General features: G+C 34.5%; 1 protein-coding gene and 27 non-coding genes across 28 annotated transcripts; 27 read left to right on the top strand and 1 right to left on the bottom strand.

The window, feature by feature from the left end:
* The first annotated feature begins 116 nt into the window (after positions 1–116).
* Trnaf-gaa (transfer RNA phenylalanine (anticodon GAA)) lies at positions 117–189 on the top strand. The gene has a single exon. It is a non-coding gene; the product is annotated as a tRNA-Phe (tRNA).
* A 119-nt stretch (positions 190–308) lies between these two features.
* Positions 309–381, top strand: Trnaf-gaa (transfer RNA phenylalanine (anticodon GAA)). Its single transcript has one exon. It is a non-coding gene; the product is annotated as a tRNA-Phe (tRNA).
* A 122-nt stretch (positions 382–503) lies between these two features.
* Positions 504–576, top strand: Trnaf-gaa (transfer RNA phenylalanine (anticodon GAA)). The gene has a single exon. It is a non-coding gene; the product is annotated as a tRNA-Phe (tRNA).
* A 119-nt stretch (positions 577–695) lies between these two features.
* On the top strand, positions 696–768 carry Trnaf-gaa (transfer RNA phenylalanine (anticodon GAA)). The gene has a single exon. It is a non-coding gene; the product is annotated as a tRNA-Phe (tRNA).
* Positions 769–887: 119 nt separating this feature from the next.
* Trnaf-aaa (transfer RNA phenylalanine (anticodon AAA)) lies at positions 888–960 on the top strand. The gene has a single exon. It is a non-coding gene; the product is annotated as a tRNA-Phe (tRNA).
* Positions 961–1,080: 120 nt separating this feature from the next.
* Trnaf-gaa (transfer RNA phenylalanine (anticodon GAA)) lies at positions 1,081–1,153 on the top strand. Its single transcript has one exon. It is a non-coding gene; the product is annotated as a tRNA-Phe (tRNA).
* A 119-nt stretch (positions 1,154–1,272) lies between these two features.
* On the top strand, positions 1,273–1,345 carry Trnaf-aaa (transfer RNA phenylalanine (anticodon AAA)). The gene has a single exon. It is a non-coding gene; the product is annotated as a tRNA-Phe (tRNA).
* Positions 1,346–1,464: 119 nt separating this feature from the next.
* Positions 1,465–1,537, top strand: Trnaf-gaa (transfer RNA phenylalanine (anticodon GAA)). Its single transcript has one exon. It is a non-coding gene; the product is annotated as a tRNA-Phe (tRNA).
* Positions 1,538–1,660: 123 nt separating this feature from the next.
* On the top strand, positions 1,661–1,733 carry Trnaf-gaa (transfer RNA phenylalanine (anticodon GAA)). Its single transcript has one exon. It is a non-coding gene; the product is annotated as a tRNA-Phe (tRNA).
* A 119-nt stretch (positions 1,734–1,852) lies between these two features.
* Trnaf-gaa (transfer RNA phenylalanine (anticodon GAA)) lies at positions 1,853–1,925 on the top strand. Its single transcript has one exon. It is a non-coding gene; the product is annotated as a tRNA-Phe (tRNA).
* A 119-nt stretch (positions 1,926–2,044) lies between these two features.
* On the top strand, positions 2,045–2,117 carry Trnaf-gaa (transfer RNA phenylalanine (anticodon GAA)). Its single transcript has one exon. It is a non-coding gene; the product is annotated as a tRNA-Phe (tRNA).
* A 119-nt stretch (positions 2,118–2,236) lies between these two features.
* Trnaf-gaa (transfer RNA phenylalanine (anticodon GAA)) lies at positions 2,237–2,309 on the top strand. The gene has a single exon. It is a non-coding gene; the product is annotated as a tRNA-Phe (tRNA).
* Positions 2,310–2,428: 119 nt separating this feature from the next.
* On the top strand, positions 2,429–2,501 carry Trnaf-gaa (transfer RNA phenylalanine (anticodon GAA)). Its single transcript has one exon. It is a non-coding gene; the product is annotated as a tRNA-Phe (tRNA).
* Positions 2,502–2,622: 121 nt separating this feature from the next.
* On the top strand, positions 2,623–2,695 carry Trnaf-gaa (transfer RNA phenylalanine (anticodon GAA)). The gene has a single exon. It is a non-coding gene; the product is annotated as a tRNA-Phe (tRNA).
* A 119-nt stretch (positions 2,696–2,814) lies between these two features.
* Positions 2,815–2,887, top strand: Trnaf-gaa (transfer RNA phenylalanine (anticodon GAA)). Its single transcript has one exon. It is a non-coding gene; the product is annotated as a tRNA-Phe (tRNA).
* A 119-nt stretch (positions 2,888–3,006) lies between these two features.
* Positions 3,007–3,079, top strand: Trnaf-gaa (transfer RNA phenylalanine (anticodon GAA)). Its single transcript has one exon. It is a non-coding gene; the product is annotated as a tRNA-Phe (tRNA).
* Positions 3,080–3,198: 119 nt separating this feature from the next.
* On the top strand, positions 3,199–3,271 carry Trnaf-gaa (transfer RNA phenylalanine (anticodon GAA)). The gene has a single exon. It is a non-coding gene; the product is annotated as a tRNA-Phe (tRNA).
* Positions 3,272–3,390: 119 nt separating this feature from the next.
* On the top strand, positions 3,391–3,463 carry Trnaf-gaa (transfer RNA phenylalanine (anticodon GAA)). Its single transcript has one exon. It is a non-coding gene; the product is annotated as a tRNA-Phe (tRNA).
* A 119-nt stretch (positions 3,464–3,582) lies between these two features.
* Positions 3,583–3,655, top strand: Trnaf-gaa (transfer RNA phenylalanine (anticodon GAA)). The gene has a single exon. It is a non-coding gene; the product is annotated as a tRNA-Phe (tRNA).
* Positions 3,656–3,774: 119 nt separating this feature from the next.
* Positions 3,775–3,847, top strand: Trnaf-gaa (transfer RNA phenylalanine (anticodon GAA)). Its single transcript has one exon. It is a non-coding gene; the product is annotated as a tRNA-Phe (tRNA).
* Positions 3,848–3,966: 119 nt separating this feature from the next.
* Trnaf-gaa (transfer RNA phenylalanine (anticodon GAA)) lies at positions 3,967–4,039 on the top strand. The gene has a single exon. It is a non-coding gene; the product is annotated as a tRNA-Phe (tRNA).
* Positions 4,040–4,161: 122 nt separating this feature from the next.
* On the top strand, positions 4,162–4,234 carry Trnaf-gaa (transfer RNA phenylalanine (anticodon GAA)). The gene has a single exon. It is a non-coding gene; the product is annotated as a tRNA-Phe (tRNA).
* Positions 4,235–4,353: 119 nt separating this feature from the next.
* Positions 4,354–4,426, top strand: Trnaf-gaa (transfer RNA phenylalanine (anticodon GAA)). Its single transcript has one exon. It is a non-coding gene; the product is annotated as a tRNA-Phe (tRNA).
* A 119-nt stretch (positions 4,427–4,545) lies between these two features.
* Positions 4,546–4,618, top strand: Trnaf-gaa (transfer RNA phenylalanine (anticodon GAA)). The gene has a single exon. It is a non-coding gene; the product is annotated as a tRNA-Phe (tRNA).
* A 119-nt stretch (positions 4,619–4,737) lies between these two features.
* Positions 4,738–4,810, top strand: Trnaf-gaa (transfer RNA phenylalanine (anticodon GAA)). Its single transcript has one exon. It is a non-coding gene; the product is annotated as a tRNA-Phe (tRNA).
* A 119-nt stretch (positions 4,811–4,929) lies between these two features.
* On the top strand, positions 4,930–5,002 carry Trnaf-gaa (transfer RNA phenylalanine (anticodon GAA)). Its single transcript has one exon. It is a non-coding gene; the product is annotated as a tRNA-Phe (tRNA).
* A 119-nt stretch (positions 5,003–5,121) lies between these two features.
* Trnaf-gaa (transfer RNA phenylalanine (anticodon GAA)) lies at positions 5,122–5,194 on the top strand. The gene has a single exon. It is a non-coding gene; the product is annotated as a tRNA-Phe (tRNA).
* Positions 5,195–6,350: 1,156 nt separating this feature from the next.
* On the bottom strand, positions 6,351–17,081 carry LOC144841036 (uncharacterized). Its single transcript, XM_078697188.1, has 14 exons — positions 16,861–17,081; positions 16,317–16,396; positions 15,973–16,027; positions 15,762–15,871; positions 15,473–15,576; positions 15,006–15,099; positions 13,521–14,610; positions 12,844–12,952; positions 12,450–12,541; positions 11,861–12,093; positions 11,365–11,669; positions 11,082–11,193; positions 10,462–10,602; positions 6,351–9,575 (listed from the first exon to the last, which is right to left on the bottom strand). The coding sequence occupies exons 1-14, from the start codon at positions 16,970–16,972 to the stop codon at positions 9,525–9,527; spliced, it is 2,688 nt and encodes an 895-aa protein (XP_078553314.1). The 5' UTR covers positions 16,973–17,081; the 3' UTR covers positions 6,351–9,524.
* Positions 17,082–19,013: the final 1,932 nt, after the last annotated feature.

The following is a 19,013-nucleotide window of genomic DNA, read 5'->3' as shown; positions in this document are numbered from 1 at the left end:
GTTGTATTACTAGGTTCCTACTTGCACGAAACAAAAGGATGGTAGACACAGAGCAAGTAATTTGACCAATCACAATTTTTTTAATATTTTATTTATGTACACCGGAACTATTAACTGCCGAAATAGCTCAGTTGGGAGAGCGTCAGACTGAAGATCTGAAGGTCCCTGGTTCAATCCCGGGTTTCGGCATATGTCTACGACAATTTTTTTGTTAGTGCATTGTAAGTTAAATCAACGATTATGGTTTTTAGTAAATTCATTTTCTTTTTTGTATAATATTTTATTTATGTACACCGGAATTATCAACTGCCGAAATAGCTCAGTTGGGAGAGCGTCAGACTGAAGATCTGAAGGTCCCTGGTTCAATCCCGGGTTTCGGCATATGTCTACGACAATTTTTTTTTCTTTAGTGCATTGTAAGTTAAATCAACGATTACGGTTTTTAGTAAATTCATTTTCGTTTTTGTATAATATTTTATTTATGTACACCGGAATAATCAACTGCCAAAATAGCTCAGTTGGGAGAGCGTCAGACTGAAGATCTGAAGGTCCCTGGTTCAATCCCGGGTTTCGGCATATGTCTACGACAATTTTTTTGTTAGTGCATTGTAAGTTAAATCAACGATTACGGTTTTTAGTAAATTCATTTTCGTTTTTGTATAATATTTTATTTATGTACACCGCAATTATCAACTGCCGAAATAGCTCAGTTGGGAGAGCGTCAGACTGAAGATCTGAAGGTCCCTGGTTCAATCCCGGGTTTCGGCATATGTCTACGACAATTTTTTTGTTAGTGCATTGTAAGTTAAATCAACGATTACGGTTTTTAGTAAATTCATTTTCGTTTTTGCATAATATTTTATTTATGTACACCGCAATTATCAACTGCCGAAATAGCTCAGTTGGGAGAGCGTCAGACTAAAGATCTGAAGGTCCCTGGTTCAATCCCGGGTTTCGGCATATGTCTACGACAATTTTTTTGTTAGTGCATTGTAAGTTAAATCAACGATTACGGTTTTTAGTAAATTCATTTTTTGTTTTTGTATAATATTTTATTAATGTACACCGGAATTATCAACTGCCGAAATAGCTCAGTTGGGAGAGCGTCAGACTGAAGATCTGAAGGTCCCTGGTTCAATCCCGGGTTTCGGCATATGTCTACGACAATTTTTTTGTTAGTGCATTGTAAGTTAAATCAACGATTACGGTTTTTAGTAAATTCATTTTCGTTTTTGTATAATATTTTATTTATGTACACCACAATTATCAACTGCCGAAATAGCTCAGTTGGGAGAGCGTCAGACTAAAGATCTGAAGGTCCCTGGTTCAATCCCGAGTTTCGGCATATGTCTACGACAATTTTTTTGTTAGTGCATTGTAAGTTAAATCAACGATTACGGTTTTTAGTAAATTCATTTTCGTTTTTGTATAATATTTTATTTATGTACACCGGAATTATCAACTGCCGAAATAGCTCAGTTGGGAGAGCGTCAGACTGAAGATCTGAAGGTCCCTGGTTCAATCCCGGGTTTCGGCATATGTCTACGACAATTTTTTTTTCTTTAGTGCATTGTAAGTTAAATCAACGATTACGGTTTTTTGGAAAATTCATTTTCGTTTTTGTATAATATTTTATTTATGTACACCGGAATTATCAACTGCCGAAATAGCTCAGTTGGGAGAGCGTCAGACTGAAGATCTGAAGGTCCCTGGTTCAATCCCGGGTTTCGGCATATGTCTACGACAATTTTTTTGTTAGTGCATTGTAAGTTAAATCAACGATTACGGTTTTTAGTAAATTCATTTTCGTTTTTGTATAATATTATATTTATGTACATCGCAATTATCAACTGCCGAAATAGCTCAGTTGGGAGAGCGTCAGACTGAAGATCTGAAGGTCCCTGGTTCAATCCCGGGTTTCGGCATATGTCTACGACGATTTTTTTGTTAGTGCATTGTAAGTTAAATCAACGATTACGGTTTTTAGTAAATTCATTTTCGTTTTTGTATAATATTTTACTTATGTACGCCGGAATTATCAACTGCCGAAATAGCTCAGTTGGGAGAGCGTCAGACTGAAGATCTGAAGGTCCCTGGTTCAATCCCGGGTTTCGGCATATGTCTACGACAATTTTTTTGTTAGTGCATTGTAAGTTAAATCAACGATTACGGTTTTTAGTAAATTCATTTTCGTTTTTGTATAATATTATATTTATGTACATCGCAATTATCAACTGCCGAAATAGCTCAGTTGGGAGAGTGTCAGACTGAAGATCTGAAGGTCCCTGGTTCAATCCCGGGTTTCGGCATATGTCTACGACGATTTTTTTGTTAGTGCATTTTAAGTTAAATCAACGATTACGGTTTTTAGTAAATTCATTTTCGTTTTTGTATAATATTTTATTTATGTACACCGGAATTATCAACTGCCGAAATAGCTCAGTTGGGAGAGCGTCAGACTGAAGATCTGAAGGTCCCTGGTTCAATCCCGGGTTTCGGCATATGTCTACGAAAATTTTTTTCTTTAGTGCATTGTAAGTTAAATCAACGATTACGGTTTTTTAGAAAATTCATTTTCGTTTTTGTATAATATTTTATTTATGTACACCGGAATTATCAACTGCCGAAATAGCTCAGTTGGGAGAGCGTCAGACTGAAGATCTGAAGGTCCCTGGTTCAATCCCGGGTTTCGGCATATGTCTACGACAATTTTTTTGTTAGTGCATTGTAAGTTAAATCAACGATTACGGTTTTTAGTAAATTCATTTTCGTTTTTGTATAATATTTTACTTATGTACGCCGGAATTATCAACTGCCGAAATAGCTCAGTTGGGAGAGCGTCAGACTGAAGATCTGAAGGTCCCTGGTTCAATCCCGGGTTTCGGCATATGTCTACGACGATTTTTTTGTTAGTGCATTGTAAGTTAAATCAACGATTACGGTTTTTAGTAAATTCATTTTCGTTTTTGTATAATATTTTACTTATGTACGCCGGAATTATCAACTGCCGAAATAGCTCAGTTGGGAGAGCGTCAGACTGAAGATCTGAAGGTCCCTGGTTCAATCCCGGGTTTCGGCATATGTCTACGACAATTTTTTTGTTAGTGCATTGTAAGTTAAATCAACGATTACGGTTTTAAGTAAATTCATTTTCGTTTTTGTATAATATTTTATTTATGTACACCGGAATTATCAACTGCCGAAATAGCTCAGTTGGGAGAGCGTCAGACTGAAGATCTGAAGGTCCCTGGTTCAATCCCGGGTTTCGGCATATGTCTACGACAATTTTTTTGTTTGTGCATTGTAAGTTAAATCAACGATTACGGTTTTTAGTAAATTCATTTTCGTTTTTGTATAATATTTTACTTATGTACGCCGGAATTATCAACTGCCGAAATAGCTCAGTTGGGAGAGCGTCAGACTGAAGATCTGAAGGTCCCTGGTTCAATCCCGGGTTTCGGCATATGTCTACGACGATTTTTTTGTTAGTGCATTGTAAGTTAAATCAACGATTACGGTTTTTAGTAAATTCATTTTCGTTTTTGTATAATATTATATTTATGTACATCGCAATTATCAACTGCCGAAATAGCTCAGTTGGGAGAGCGTCAGACTGAAGATCTGAAGGTCCCTGGTTCAATCCCGGGTTTCGGCATATGTCTACGACGATTTTTTTGTTAGTGCATTGTAAGTTAAATCAACGATTACGGTTTTTAGTAAATTCATTTTCGTTTTTGTATAATATTTTACTTATGTACGCCGGAATTATCAACTGCCGAAATAGCTCAGTTGGGAGAGCGTCAGACTGAAGATCTGAAGGTCCCTGGTTCAATCCCGGGTTTCGGCATATGTCTACGACAATTTTTTTGTTAGTGCATTGTAAGTTAAATCAACGATTACGGTTTTTAGTAAATTTATTTTCGTTTTTGTATAATATTTTATTTATGTACACCGGAATTATCAACTGCCGAAATAGCTCAGTTGGGAGAGCGTCAGACTGAAGATCTGGAGGTCCCTGGTTCAATCCCGGGTTTCGGCATATGTCTACGACAATTTTTTTTTCTTTAGTGCATTGTAAGTTAAATCAACGATTACGGTTTTTAGTAAATTCATTTTAGTTTTTGTATAATATTTTATTTATGTACACCGGAATTATCAACTGCCGAAATAGCTCAGTTGGGAGAGCGTCAGACTGAAGATCTGAAGGTCCCTGGTTCAATCCCGGGTTTCGGCATATGTCTACGACAATTTTTTTGTTAGTGCATTGTAAGTTAAATCAACGATTACGGTTTTTAGTAAATTAATTTTCGTTTTTGTATAATATTTTATTTATGTACACCGGAATTATCAACTGCCGAAATAGCTCAGTTGGGAGAGCGTCAGACTGAAGATCTGAAGGTCCCTGGTTCAATCCCGGGTTTCGGCATATGTCTACGACAATTTTTTTGTTAGTGCATTGTAAGTTAAATCAACGATTACGGTTTTTAGTAAATTAATTTTCGTTTTTGTATAATATTTTATTTATGTACACCGGAATTATCAACTGCCGAAATAGCTCAGTTGGGAGAGCGTCAGACTGAAGATCTGAAGGTCCCTGGTTCAATCCCGGGTTTCGGCATATGTCTACGACAATTTTTTTGTTAGTGCATTGTAAGTTAAATCAACGATTACGGTTTTTAGTAAATTCATTTTCGTTTTTGTATAATATTTTATTTATGTACGCCGGAATTATCAACTGCCGAAATAGCTCAGTTGGGAGAGCGTCAGACTGAAGATCTGAAGGTCCCTGGTTCAATCCCGGGTTTCGGCATATGTCTACGACAATTTTTTTGTTAGTGCATTGGAAGTTAAATCAACGATTACGGTTTTTAGTAAATTCATTTTCGTTTTTGTATAATATTTTATTTATGTACACCGGAATTATCAACTGCCGAAATAGCTCAGTTGGGAGAGCGTCAGACTGAAGATCTGAAGGTCCCTGGTTCAATCCCGGGTTTCGACATATGTCTACGACAATTATTTTGTTAGTGCATTGTAAGTTAAATCAACGATTACGGTTTTTAGTAAATTAATTTTCGTTTTTGTATAATATTTTATTTGTGTACACCGGAATTATCAACTGCCGAAATAGCTCAGTTGGGAGAGCGTCAGACTGAAGATCTGAAGGTCCCTGGTTCAATCCCGGGTTTCGGCATATGTCTACAACAATTTTTTTGTTAGTGCATTGTAAGTTAAATCATGGAGGAAAAAATAAATTTATTTTTTCCTCCATGGTTAAATCAACGATTACGGTTTTTAGTAAATTCATTTTCGTTTTTGTACAATATTTTATTTATGTACACATTAGGTGTGGATGAGCATTAATTATAAACGAAATTATGCCTAAATGTTGCAAATTTCACATAATTAGGTGGAATAGCATCATGAGATCATGGGAGGGCGTCTTATTCTCATATTTTAAAACTTTTTGTTAATTTATACCCAATTGTTATTTTCTACCAGTGGTCGTATTTACCAATCACACTTATATTAAGTGAGATATTTCACTTAATTCAATAAATATTTAAGTATTTCCCTTAAAATGGTATTCACTTAGATAGGAATTTTCTTAATTTGTAAGTGTTTCCCTTAGCCCAAGTGTGAATGGTGAATACGGCGATTCCGAAATTGAATTTATTTTGTGTCTGATAACCTGTTTGAACCGGTTTTTATTACATCTCGAGATAGTTGGCGCAACCAAAACACTTTCAACCAATCAGATAACGTGTTTGTTGAGAAAAATCAGACTATACTTAGGTCTTGGATACGTTGACAAAGTGAGCATCGCGCTGAAAAGCCAAAACAGTCGAAACATGTGAGTAAATGATTACTATGAAACTGTTTTAAGGTCTGTAGTAGGCCTACACACAATTTCAGTATTAAAATATATAAGTAAAAATATGTAGGAATAAGTTTTAAATAGTATATTTTAGTTAATAGCTAGGCATAGATAGGCTAGGCCTAGGCGGTTTCGTCAGCTACCTAGCACTGTTTCCTTATACGTACTTAACCTATTCGGGTCGGGAACGGTCTTACTGTTTCTTCTCCGAGTTGGTAGGCTAGCCTAGAAACGATTTGTCGTTAATAATTTATTATGTACAAAGCTAGATGTTTTGATTGACTTTAATTTGGAACAAATACCTTGGCCTAAATTACGTATTTTAAAACAAAATTAAGAGGCTAGACGAATCAACAACCCCTCCCCACACCAAAAAAAAAAAAGAAAACCCCTCTCCACCATTACTTACACCTTTCTTTATAATGATAAATATACAAAAACAAATTAAGACAAAATATAAACTATTATAATATTAATATTTATGCTGTTTTATTACAAATTGTATCAAAGATTAACATCATTATTCTAACTAGAGAGGGACAAACTATTAATTTCAGAACACATGCATTTTGTCGACCAATTTCATGTATAAAAATAAAATCAATGTGCCAAACTGCTGCTATTCCTCTACACATTAAAATCATGGAATAGGAAACTAATACAATTTGATAACTGAGTCGTTTAAATCAAAATGATTAGCTTTTTACAGGTGTGTTCAAAAGACTAGTTTTTGTCAGCACTTATTATTTACTATTAATCTGTTTTCCTTTTCAAATTTATAAAGTCTTGTGATGTATTAACATTTTTTTTATTTGGCTGATAAAAGAATAAGTGCTTCACTTATTAAGGGACCATGTCAAAATATTCTACTGCAGCTACTGCAGAAACCACATTCTGTTTATGTAATTATCAATCTTGTTTTGATACATACACTGATTATTGCAGTGGCTGTCTTAAAATCTTCTACATTGAAAGTTATTGCAGTAAAAAAATGTAGTTACTGCAGTAAAATGGTTTTGAAATGATCCCTAACTTGTGAAAATACTACCTAATTGGAAGCAATTTGTACAGTAACTTTAATTCCAAGAATTTTCTAAACATTTATACAAAGGAAATTGGTGGCAATGCTATTTCAAGCAGAACAGTGTTGTATATAAAAAAAAAACATACAGACAAATTTCCTATCTAAAATAGGTCAAAGTTCATTACAAAAGGTCATGACCTGATAGAAATTTAAAAACCTTTATGCAAATACATTGTGTGAGAAATTTTCAGTATACAAATTGATTTATATATAACATATAAAATCATTCATCAGGAAAACATTCTTCAAATTAACTTTACAATCTTTTTAAATTTAAGTGAAAAACTGATACTTGAAACTTTATTTATCAAACCAGTGAAATGGGCTTTATCGGCTCAGAGTATTTGCTTAGGTTACTTTGAGGACTGACTTAAGCAAAATCAAAGTTAAGATACTTAGAGGTCGGCTGTAGTGTTAAAACATTTCGTTTCACAAGAAAGTGTCCCCTGAAGGGGTCTCAGAGGAGGTGTTCTAATGTACCTGAATAATTAGGCTAAAGTAGGATTTTGAAAATGTCATACAATGTGCAAATTCCTATTTTTTTTATACCAACAATGGCATTTAGATGCAGCGTTTACTTACTTAAGCCTAGTCTACACTAGCAAAGTTCAGTTTGCAGACATGAGCAAACTCACAGTTTGCAAACAAAAGTTTAAATCAAGTTTCTTGAGTAGTCTATGCTTTACTTATGCTCGATTCCCACTAGGACACCATACACGCATCACAAGTAATTTGACCAATCCGAACAGATAGATCATTCAACATGTAGCTTGTGATTGGTTGAATAACTTGGGTTACATCCTTGCGTTGTGTATTTGGGAACCAGGCTTTAGGATACAATTGTAAATATATCTAACTGTACATGTTATATGGCAAAATATAGTAGCCAATATACAAACGAAACTCTACTCTATGGAATAATTTTAGAAAACTTTTATATACAAAAGTATAAATTACAATCACTGTTTTACATTATTTAAAAAACAACTTCATATTAACAACTTTATAGTGTCAGATTCAGATTTTAAGCATGTATTAAAATAATCTACAATTCTAATGAGTAAAACCTTATATTGGTATCAAGTATGGAGCTTTTGATTTTAGAAGACCTAACAACTACATAGTGTTAATTCATTGAGAGGAGAAGGGACATGTTTCCTCATTCTATTCCTTAACACAGTGGTGGTTGTCTAGGCAACGACCCATGACATATCAATTGACATGACCTAACTCTTTCCTAGGTCGTCGCAAATCGAAAGCTCTATTTATGGAACATTTACCAACTTTATTGTTTCTAAATCAATGTGAAATTGAATAACAAAATAATTATAGCAAAACACAGTGCGGATTTTGTGTTTTTCAATTGTATACACCGTAGTATACCGTATTATATTACTGTTTTTTTAAAACAAATTAATTTAAATTAATTAAAATACAAAGACAGACATTTGGTAAATTACTCTAAATACAAAATTAATTGAAAGAAGATCAAAATTTGAAATATTATTATTATTATTATAATTTAATGCTTGCTAAATAAAATATCCACCTAAAAATGTATAAACAGAAATAAGAATCAACAGAGGATTCAGGATTTCTGCCCTAACTCACTGAATCCGCCCCTAAAAATATCTGTATTTCCCAATTTACAACAAACATAAATTTCACAAACAATTGGTATAATAAATAATTAAAATGATTATATTATTAAATATAGAAAAGTCAGGAAATTACTATCAATACCAATAATAACCTAAACCTCCCTGCATTATTTTAAGTACTGTAAGAAAAAAAATTATAATTTTTAAATGAAGTTGTTCTTTTTTATTTATAGTAATTATAGTAAAAAAATAATCTGTGCCTAAAAAATTAAACAATGTAATCATCAGATAAAAGCAGAAATTAAAGTATGGGGAAAATATCTGAAGGTTTATAATGCAAAATTTGATTTGAGACATATTTCAAAAGTCCCCCTTTTCCTCTTTATTATTTCATGTAACTTAAAAAAAAAACCAATGCCATAAATATAATGCTTACCAAAATGACATCGCTTTCACAAGTTTGCAAGAAATTAATTAAAAATCTTTGGTCAGGAAAAGAAACACAATGAATTAGAAATTTAATTAGTCAGCCAAAACTATGTCTATAACATGATGCCATAATAGGTTTATCATATCATTACCATATATGGGTATATCATGACCATATATAACTGATGACTGCAGGTTTATCATTGCCATACATACTAACCCTAAACATGGGAAGACTGACATATAGGCATATGACTACCATAAATAGACATCCTAAACATGGCATGTGACTACCATATATAGACATAAACTTTAGAAATCTACAGTAGTAAAATATGTAAATTGTATAAATTCATGTCTGATCAATATTTTATTTAACCAGGTAATTACAGTACAAATACATTTTCTACAATTTAATTTTAAAAATTTGAAAAAATAGAAATATGAAACATTGAAGGCAATATATAATTAGATAACTTAGTTATCGAACCCAATCAATTGATAAAATATTACCACCCTGGTTTCCTTTCCGTTACGTCTTATCCTTTCCACCGTTGTGTCTCTTCTCGTTCCTTCTTGAGTTCTAGGTTATTGAATAAAAAACAACGTTCAATGGTAATTTTAAATATTACATTTCAAACTAAAATGACACAAGGTGTTATTGAGTTAACTCTACAAAGTAAGAATCAACATCATCATTTAAATTTAATTCTGAAAGAAAGACATGCCAGATAATTTCAGAGATTGACACTTTCATCTAGGCTAGGTCTCGACACTTGAAGTTTTTTGGGCTACGCTAGGTCTTGACAATTCAATCTAGGCTAGGCTTGACACTTCTGGATAAGCTTGACAATTCAATCTAGGCTAGGTCTTGACAATTCAATCTAGGCTAGGTCTTGACAATTCAATCTAGGCTAGGTCTTGACACTTCTGGCTAGGCTTGAAACTTCTGGCTAGGCTTGACAATTCAATCTAGGCTAGGTCTTGAAAATTCAATCTAGGCTAGGTCTTGACAATTCAATCTAGGCTAGGTCTTGACAATTCAATCTAGGCTAGGTCTTGACAATTCAATCTAGGCTAGGTCTTGACAATTCAATCTAGGCTAGGTCTTGACAATTCAATCTAGGCTAGATCTTGACAATTCTGGCTAGGCTAGGTCTTGACAATTTTGGCTAGGCTAGACACTTCTGGCTAGGATTGACAATTCAATCTAGGCTAGGTCATGAAAATTCAATCTAGGCTAGGTCATGAAAATTCAATCTAGACTAGGTCTTGACAATTCAATCTAGACTAGGTCTTGACAATTCAATCTAGGCTAGGTCTTGACAATTCAATCTAGGCTAGCTCTTGACACTTCTGGCTAGGCTAGGTCTTGACAATTCAATCTACGCTAGGTTTGACAATTTCGGCTAGTCCTATAATGTTTTGAGAGAGTTAAATGCAATAACATTAATAATTAAAACACTTACTTTTGATGTTGGTTGTTGATGTGTAAATGCTGCAGGTACATCTCCATTCATCTGAATGACACATCCAGGGGCCGTTTGCTGACCTTGGAGGGACACACCATGCACCATTTGATAAGCAAGTTGCTGCTGCTGTTGCTGCTCCTAAACAAATAAAACATAAGAGAGATTCACTTATATAATACATACATGTATAGAATGCATCAGTGTTAAAATGGTAAAGACAGTTTGGCTCTCCACAAACGAAAATCATCCAGCAAATATGAACATTAAAACTCATTATTAGATGTTATTAATAATGTCACAATAAATAACAAGTGAGATGTTGAATGCTAATATAACTTTCACAAAAGACAGCATGAGTTAGTTACCGGTAGTATGATGAGAAAATCTAAAAATGCAGCCAGAGCTGAGACTATTTAATTAAAAGCATTTAGTACAAAAATAAGAAGAAAAATAATTGTTTTTGTTCAATACCTAGTATGATAATCTGAGACACAAAATTTAAGTTGTATCAGAGAGTAGAATTTACCAATCTCTAAAAATTGAAGACAACTAAAGCATGAACTGGAAGAAAGGATATCAGCTGCTGGTAAGCTACTTATTCATTCTTAATAACTTACAAGTTGTTGTTGATACAAGATATGTTGGTGAATGGCTGACGGAGCATGCTGTAGTGAGCCTCCTCGTCCTGGGTGCATTATCAATGTGTGGTCTCTCGGTCTACCTTCAGGGCTAGAAAAATATGTCAATGTTTACTTTTTTATTCAGGTTTAAACAATATCCAAACTATCAGCTGAAATTGTTGGATTAACAGCATTTAGTACAAAAAACCTTTTTTAGGCCTTGCACTTTGTGGTAGTGTAAATAAGTGCATTATAAATATACAAATCAAGGAGTAGATACCTTCCATGAGACGGTCTTCCGGTGGAACCTTCCGGACTGGACAACAGTGCCAACTGTGTGCTTGTAATCTGGGAATGTCCTGGATGTATTTGTCCAGCATTGGTATGAACTGGTGTGCTTCGTCCCTGGATTACAGATGTTGGTTGCGAAGTGGCAAGCACAATGTGTGGAGAGGTGTTATGTACTTGAGCTGATTGATTGCTGGCATGCGCTGGACTAATACGATTGGATTGTATTGGCGTGCTTCGACTGTTGTTCAGCGATTGGTTTGCACTTCCTTGACTACTGTGGCTGCTGTTCAAATCCTAAAATTAAGCACATTTTATACAAATTATGAATTTATTCACTATATTGCGAAGTAGCCAGTAGCATAATATTTTTTCTTTATTTCGACACAAAGTACAAGTAACATGTTGAATATAAAATTTTCCCCATAAACACCCCTCAACTTTTGTATGTAGGATAAAAATAAAATAATTTCCAAGTGAGCGCTTACTGCATGACCGGGATTGATATTAGGTTCAGTGTGATTGTAGATGTTATTCACTCGTGGAGGCCTAACTGAGTTGTCTTCATTGGGATAAAGGTTGTTGCCTTGGTGTAACGGTACCGTTAGACGTGCATTCACAGCCAGTAGATGATCCCTTCGCTGCTCCAGCGATGTGATCCGTTCCTCTAACCGATGGTTCTCTTGCCGTAACTGGTACAGGCATGAAATTAACGAGGCAACTAAAAAGGGTTTGAATATGTGATAAACTATTTTAGTCCATTTAAACAATTACATGTTGAAATATTGAACCATGATGGTGTGTATTTCAGTGCGTTGAGTTTGTAATTTTTTATTTCTGTTTTGTGGAGTGAACTTTTATTCAATTCATTAATATAATGATCAATACCGTTTTATTAGTACTGTGTACAGTATTATTAATTTTTTGATAATTTATATTTTGAATAGTATACACAACAATTTTGTTGAATGTCCCAAATATCAGTGATAATTATAACAAAATACTGTAAACGGGAATAGACAAAAGCTCAGACTTTATACTCACTCCGATAAATTTAAGATAAGCATGCATACTTACTGTCCAGGTGACTAGCTTGTTGCATTAGGAAGTCTGATCCTTGCTGCCACTGTCTCTCTAGTAACTCCTCCATACTTGTAGCTTGTACAGCACTATCAAACAAGGTCAAATATCGCAAGTACAATTTTATTCAAATGTGCTTAGCATTCAACAAACAAACATTTATTTCATCAAATGTAGTACAAATAATACAGAGCATAAAATGAAGACCAACCTAGTATACTTGTCTCAGTTGGCCCTTTAACATGGTTACAAAAAAATATGTACATATATAAAGCATGTTAACTTTATTTAAGTCAAATGATTTTGCTTTCTAGTTTTCAAAATAAGCTAAGCAAATATTTTTGGATTAATGGATTGCTTTATCAGAATGTTTCATTGAAGTTCAACTTACCTTTGGGGTCTGGCTCTTTGAGCTGTTGGTGGCTGCGGAAGTTGAGGTCCAACGAGGATACCACTACGACCAGCAGTGTTGAAAACATCCCTGATTGTAGCGTCACCCTCTGTTGCAAGAAGGAATAAGGTGTCATATAATTATATAATCATAATAATATAATACTTGGAGTCTAATTTGTTTCTGAAATGCTCTCCAATATCTTTATCATAGTCATTTTGACTGAAGGATTCCAGAGAAAGAGATTATAGTTGTTTTTGTTTCTTCAAAATGCTTTTCTAAATTTGATACTTCAGTCAAACGCTTCCAACAACAATTTCTCAAATTTGGTCAGAAGAACCACTGCTTCCGTCAAATTAAAGCTAGTTTGGAATTGTCAAACCTTTGGAATATAGTGGCATGTCAGTTAACAGATTATAAAAGGAACATAGTTTGGGTTAGAATAATAGGACAACTAAATCAACAGTCCAGAGGATCAAATGAAGTCCTAAAATGTAGTAGAAGCTTTGAGAGAGACCTCTTTAAAATATTTTGAATTTAAAGGATTGTTGTTAATTAAAGGATAAGAAACTTCTTTTCTGGACAAACATTGGTTTGAGCTAGATTAAGATGACATGGTAGAATGGAGTCTCCTAAAAAGTAGAATAAAAGTTTTGAGAGATTTCTCTGTGACAAACCTTGGCCATTTCTTAGTGCAGCTATGTCCAAGTGTTTAACTGCATAATTTGATGAGTTTGGTGGTCCATGAGATGCTTTGGTGTATCCATGCATGTCATTCAGAAGTGTGAACTGCTCAGATTTCTTAGTAGGACTGCTGTGAGATGAGCTACTTGATCTTCTAACCTTCTTCAGAGGTGATGGCAGATCCTTGTACTTCTTCTTTGGCCGACCAACCTTTTGATTATCTTTCCTCTTTTCAGATTTTGATTTCTTTTTGTCAGAGTCTTCAGATTTGCTACGAGCCAGTTTCAAACCTTGAACTCTTGACTTTTCATTAGGAATGCTAGTGTACCGTGCCATAAACTCCTTGTATGAATTCTCGTACGAGGTCGGGCTTGACACCGGTGGAGTTTGCCCAGTTCCAGAATCTTTAGGACTTTCTAATGACGGTGGTAGATCAGTTTGCATGACTGTTTCCGTAGTTACCGAAGGAGTTCCGTTAAGCTTCCCCGACGAAGCCTCAGAAATTTTATCCATACTGTCGGACTTACTGTGGAAGCTTCGACTACTTACCGATACACTCTCTACATCGATAGATGATGGGCTACTAGGTGTACTACACGTCTCGCGCTGCTTCTCATGACTATCGATGCTGCCGTATTTCGGACTACTACTAGCGGAGCTATGTGTCTTTCTGGCCTTACTCACAGATGTCTTCTCAAGCAATGCTGCCGATGGAGGCAGAGCAGTAGTTGGAATGACAGTTTCTGTGAAGTTAGCTGTCGTGAACTTGCCTTTGACGTCACCATTAGCAACAGACGGCAAAGATTCATCTTCTTCGGAATCACTCTTTGGTTCCATTGATTTTGATCGTTTTTCAGGTTTCTTTTGTTTATCTGGCCGTGACTTTTCAACTCCACCTTTTGACTTGTCAGTAACGTTGACACGTGGCTTTTCGGCACTCTTTAATTTTTCGTTTAACCCTTGACGTGACTTTTCAGAACCAGCATTTACCTTCTGTTTTTCACGTTCACCAGCCTTTTCAGGTGTTAATATACTGTATGGGTGTTTGAATGGAGGTATTGTTTTTATATCTTTGTCTTTTTTCTGTAAAAGATAGAAAACATAAAATTTGACAATAATTCTAACCCTACTGCTATTAAGGGGACACCTCTGCAGACTCAAAATAGTTTGCCTGTATTGTTAAAAAATATATTGACTCTCATTTACTTTACGGGAAAATGCAATTATTTTAGATGTGTTCTACTGAATATAAAATACGAGACCAAAATGAGTTAAAGTCAACTTTTGTTATAAGCTGTATTATAAATAGGATAATATTCTATTAGTAAGTAAAGTTCTGCAGCATTTTATTGGAAGAATACCCAAGTGTTCAAAGCTCTGTGTTTGAAAAATTGATAACATGTTGATGTTAAAAATCAACATAAAGGTGTAGTGGGCTTCCCGCCCGATTTGGTCTGCTTTCTTTGTAGTAATCTTACCAATTTCTGAAAGTGTGTACTGCAGTAACCAGTATATTTCACATTGTCTGTATATTGACCAGCTTCTTCACATAAAAGTCCGTCAGATTGAGCACTAAATAGAGAAAAAGATTGATTAATAGTAGCAGGCTATGTGTACTCTCTGCTCTTATGCATGGAGTAAAGTCTATTTTATGTGGCAACATTTCAATTTGTACTTGATGTCACAGTAACATGCCTTTGATGCTATGCAATTCAAATTGAGGTCAATGTCTTCTCAAGCAATAGGCAGATTTTTAAAATTTCGATACATAACTGATTTTTTAAACTTAAATTTTAGTAGTTTAGTTAATTGATTTGTGCTCTAAATTACTAGCATATGTGTGATTTAGTTAAGTTGATTTGAACAGTTACCAAAACCAGTACAAATCTGGAAAGGCACTGAAAGCAAATCTGAAATAGTCACACAAATGTTTTTCATAGCTTACCATGTGACATGGAAGGATAAACGACATCCGTTTTTATTACAGGTCATACATGCCCCACTTGTTGCCTTCGTCCCCATTGATTTCTGCTCACACACATAACAGACCTAAATAAATAAACACAACCTGTTCCGTAGTCATAAGAATTGCGGTTGTCGCAAAATGAGGGTACAATCACCTGTGTGAACCACAGGGTTGAGAAAGTCCTGTAAAAGGTTGAAACCTTACCAACCGTTTTTAGCAACATTCGTTTAGCAAACACTTTACCAGGGAAGGGTGAACCTGCTTTTACCTTATTATATCTGTCATGAGGGACAAATGACACTTGGATTGGTTCCATGGAAGTGACGTCACCAAATGATACTTCTGGTATGTACAGAGCACATACTACGTGAGCCCATCCTACAAACAATAAGAACATATTTAAACATCACATGCAATAATACTGATAGACATTATTTTTTAAATTAATAATAATCTTGTAATACATTAATTTTTCTTACCTCCTGTATCTGTACGCTTCAACGCACCTTCCTTTTGAGGGCAAAGATCACATTTCTAGAAGAAAATATATTTAATATGATAAATATTAACGAATATAAACTGCCGGGCTTAATTATTTAATTATCTATAAAGTACTTTTATATAACAAATTAATACAGTTTTTTTAACCTTATTCAGTATACTTTTAATTCATTGTTGACTATTATTTTGACATGATTCTAATAATAAATTGGTAAACTAAATGGTATAGCAAAAAATGCAAAACCAAAATATGTTTTCTACTCAGACTTCAAATGAAAATGTGCTGTTGTTTTATTATTTAATTACTAAAGAATATCCTTACCACTCTAGCTGCTCTTTCTTGAGATTCACATTTACGGCAAAACCAGGGTCCAGTCGGTACTGAAACAATTCCATAACAAGCTGCAAATATAATTAAATGAAAATATTTACAGCAACGCTGAACTATAATTTATGTTATCAATGTAGACCTATCATTCAATAATATGTCAGCTGTATATAAACAAAACACAGGAGGGGAGAATATGTCTAGCCTATTACTAGTACTAAGTAGGCCTACAAATTACAAAAAAACGTACTGTACTTTCCTAGATCTGATTCAATCATTCTGAAATTTGAAATTCCCACCCAAAACAAACAAGTAATCAAATGCCATGTTATGCTGCAGGGTTTATAAATGTATATACTATATATAATAACATGTTTGCATATATAAGGAAATAAGTTAATCTAGCATAATCGGAAGTTTTATTTTGAAAACACAGGCTGAGGTCCTAGGCCGCCCTCCTCGCGTACAAACAGAAATCACGCATGCGAAACAAACAAACCAAGCCCGCGAGAACAAAACCCCAGAAGAAAGGACCAACCTTGATGAACGGCTACATTGCAACCGTGACCATCACAATAAACCAGTGGATTCTCCGTCCACCCTCTTTCATCCCCACACACACAGCAGCCACCGATCATTTCTTTCTGCATTCCGAACTATAACTTAAAAGGCATAGATTTGGATCCTAAAATCTCCATTTTGACCACTGTCCAAAAGCTTGTTTTTAATCACAAGCCATTTTGTTAGGCTTTCTTTTTACCTTACCACGCATGCTCAATTACACAAGTTAGCGCCCTCAAGGTAAATAATTGTTTTCTTTCTCTTCCTTTTCTTTGCAAACTTTCTGTACTAAGTTTGAAGTCAGTATTATTTCTTTATGGTTACATCTATCATAAGAACATGGAAAAATTGGATAGATATATAGTTTTTCCTTTAGTTCATAAAGATTTTCAAGGACGTAGGCTTATAATAGCATTAGAACAATAAAACAAAAATTAATGGGCCTTCTTCAATATATATCACTTATTATTTATTATGTTGCTTATTTTGTTGCATAAATGGACATACCTACACATTTTTATTCGTCAGAGATTAACTAACTCACAGTGTTAAGTTTGAATACTGTTGGCTTTGGGATTCTATCCAAGCGGTACTTATCCGCTTTGCCTCTAAACTGTGTATAGTGTAAATTACTTTTTCAATATCGTTTTATCTTATTCGTAAGCTACCGATGACACTAGATCTATTAAAATCAAAACATCCGCATCCACGTGGGTTAATACCGGTATATAGGTGGCGTACCGTTTCAAGATAGTATAGTCTTGTAAAATTGTACTAGAGTCACGTGTGCCAATTGGTCACTTCTCCGAGTGATATAATCATCACATTGCATGAAATTAAGTGAAATGTCCAAACTTAGCACAACATACAAAACCTTCCTAAGAAGAATGCTAGTGAATGGCCTTCAAAGTGTCTGCCCACCAAACAATGTAGACATATCCTCAGATGAAGAAACAGATGAAAACTATATAGACTGGTGTTACGTAATTGATAATGACGATCTCTACAAAATTACTGGCTGTCAACCGCTAGAAGAATATGTCTACAAGCAACAATTCAACTGGATCGGACATGTAATTAGAAAAGAAAATGAAGATCATACAAAAATTCTTACTTTTCACACAACACAAAATAAACGAAGAGGTCGGAAGATACCATCAGTACTTGATAGAGTTGTACAACAAAGTCAACTTACTAGATGCAACTTCATTGGAGCCTGCTTCAACAGAAATTTATAATTCCCAGCAATGTTTTAACTGTATATATGAACTGTTTTATAAGTTGTTTTGTGACTGTGCAATTTGGTAGTAGTCGCTCTCGTACTGTACATTTAAAAGTAACACATCCAAATGCCAACTTTAAGTCAATGGCTACCAGATGTCTCTGTGAGACGGTTATTTAAACCAGTACCAGTACCAGTATGGTTTGTGTCTAAATTTAAAATCCAACCTTGTTTCCGGTCGCTATTCAATGTGACGTGCCTCGATCAGCTGGTACGTAACCCTCAAGGTCTTTTTCTATCCTTACCATTTTACAACCCAAACGCGCCTTAGGTACAACAAAATCAATAATTGGTCATTCTTCTCGATTAATTAAGTCTATGTTTGTTTTCTTAAAGGTTTTCTCCAATGATATGCGACATTAAAAACCATCAGTGTTATTATTGTGAAATATCTACTCTAATGAAAAATTTACTCTGTGTGTTGGTTGCGTTTGTGTTCGTGAACAGTCAATATTAATAGGCCTATGCAAAACAATAACTACGGAGATTACCTGAATTCAGTTAATCTCCGTACAACATCTCACAATATATCTCAATCTCAAATATACTTCAAACGTATGTTTTCATTTCAGAAAAACACTGTCTATTAGGGGCAACTATAATTTAATATTATAGGCCTACCATGGAGTTTCTTTACTCCATGATTATACCAACCAATACGGCCTAACCCTTTGTGTTCGCGATAACATTTTCTTTTGCATATTTTACAGTTGTGTTTTGATGTTCTGATGATGCTGCAGTTTTCGATTAATTCTATTAAATTATTGATAATTGCATTTAACTTAATTTGTAATAATTAGAGCCGAATAGAAGAGCGCATCATTGAGGTCTTACGTGTAAGTCATCGT

This window comes from Antedon bifida, chromosome 4 (genome assembly GCF_963402885.1).
Source record: "Antedon bifida chromosome 4, ecAntBifi1.1, whole genome shotgun sequence".
Classification (NCBI taxonomy): Eukaryota; Metazoa; Echinodermata; class Crinoidea; order Comatulida; family Antedonidae; genus Antedon; species Antedon bifida.
Note: the sequence above shows the minus strand (reverse complement) of the source record. Positions and strands in the feature narration are given on the sequence as shown.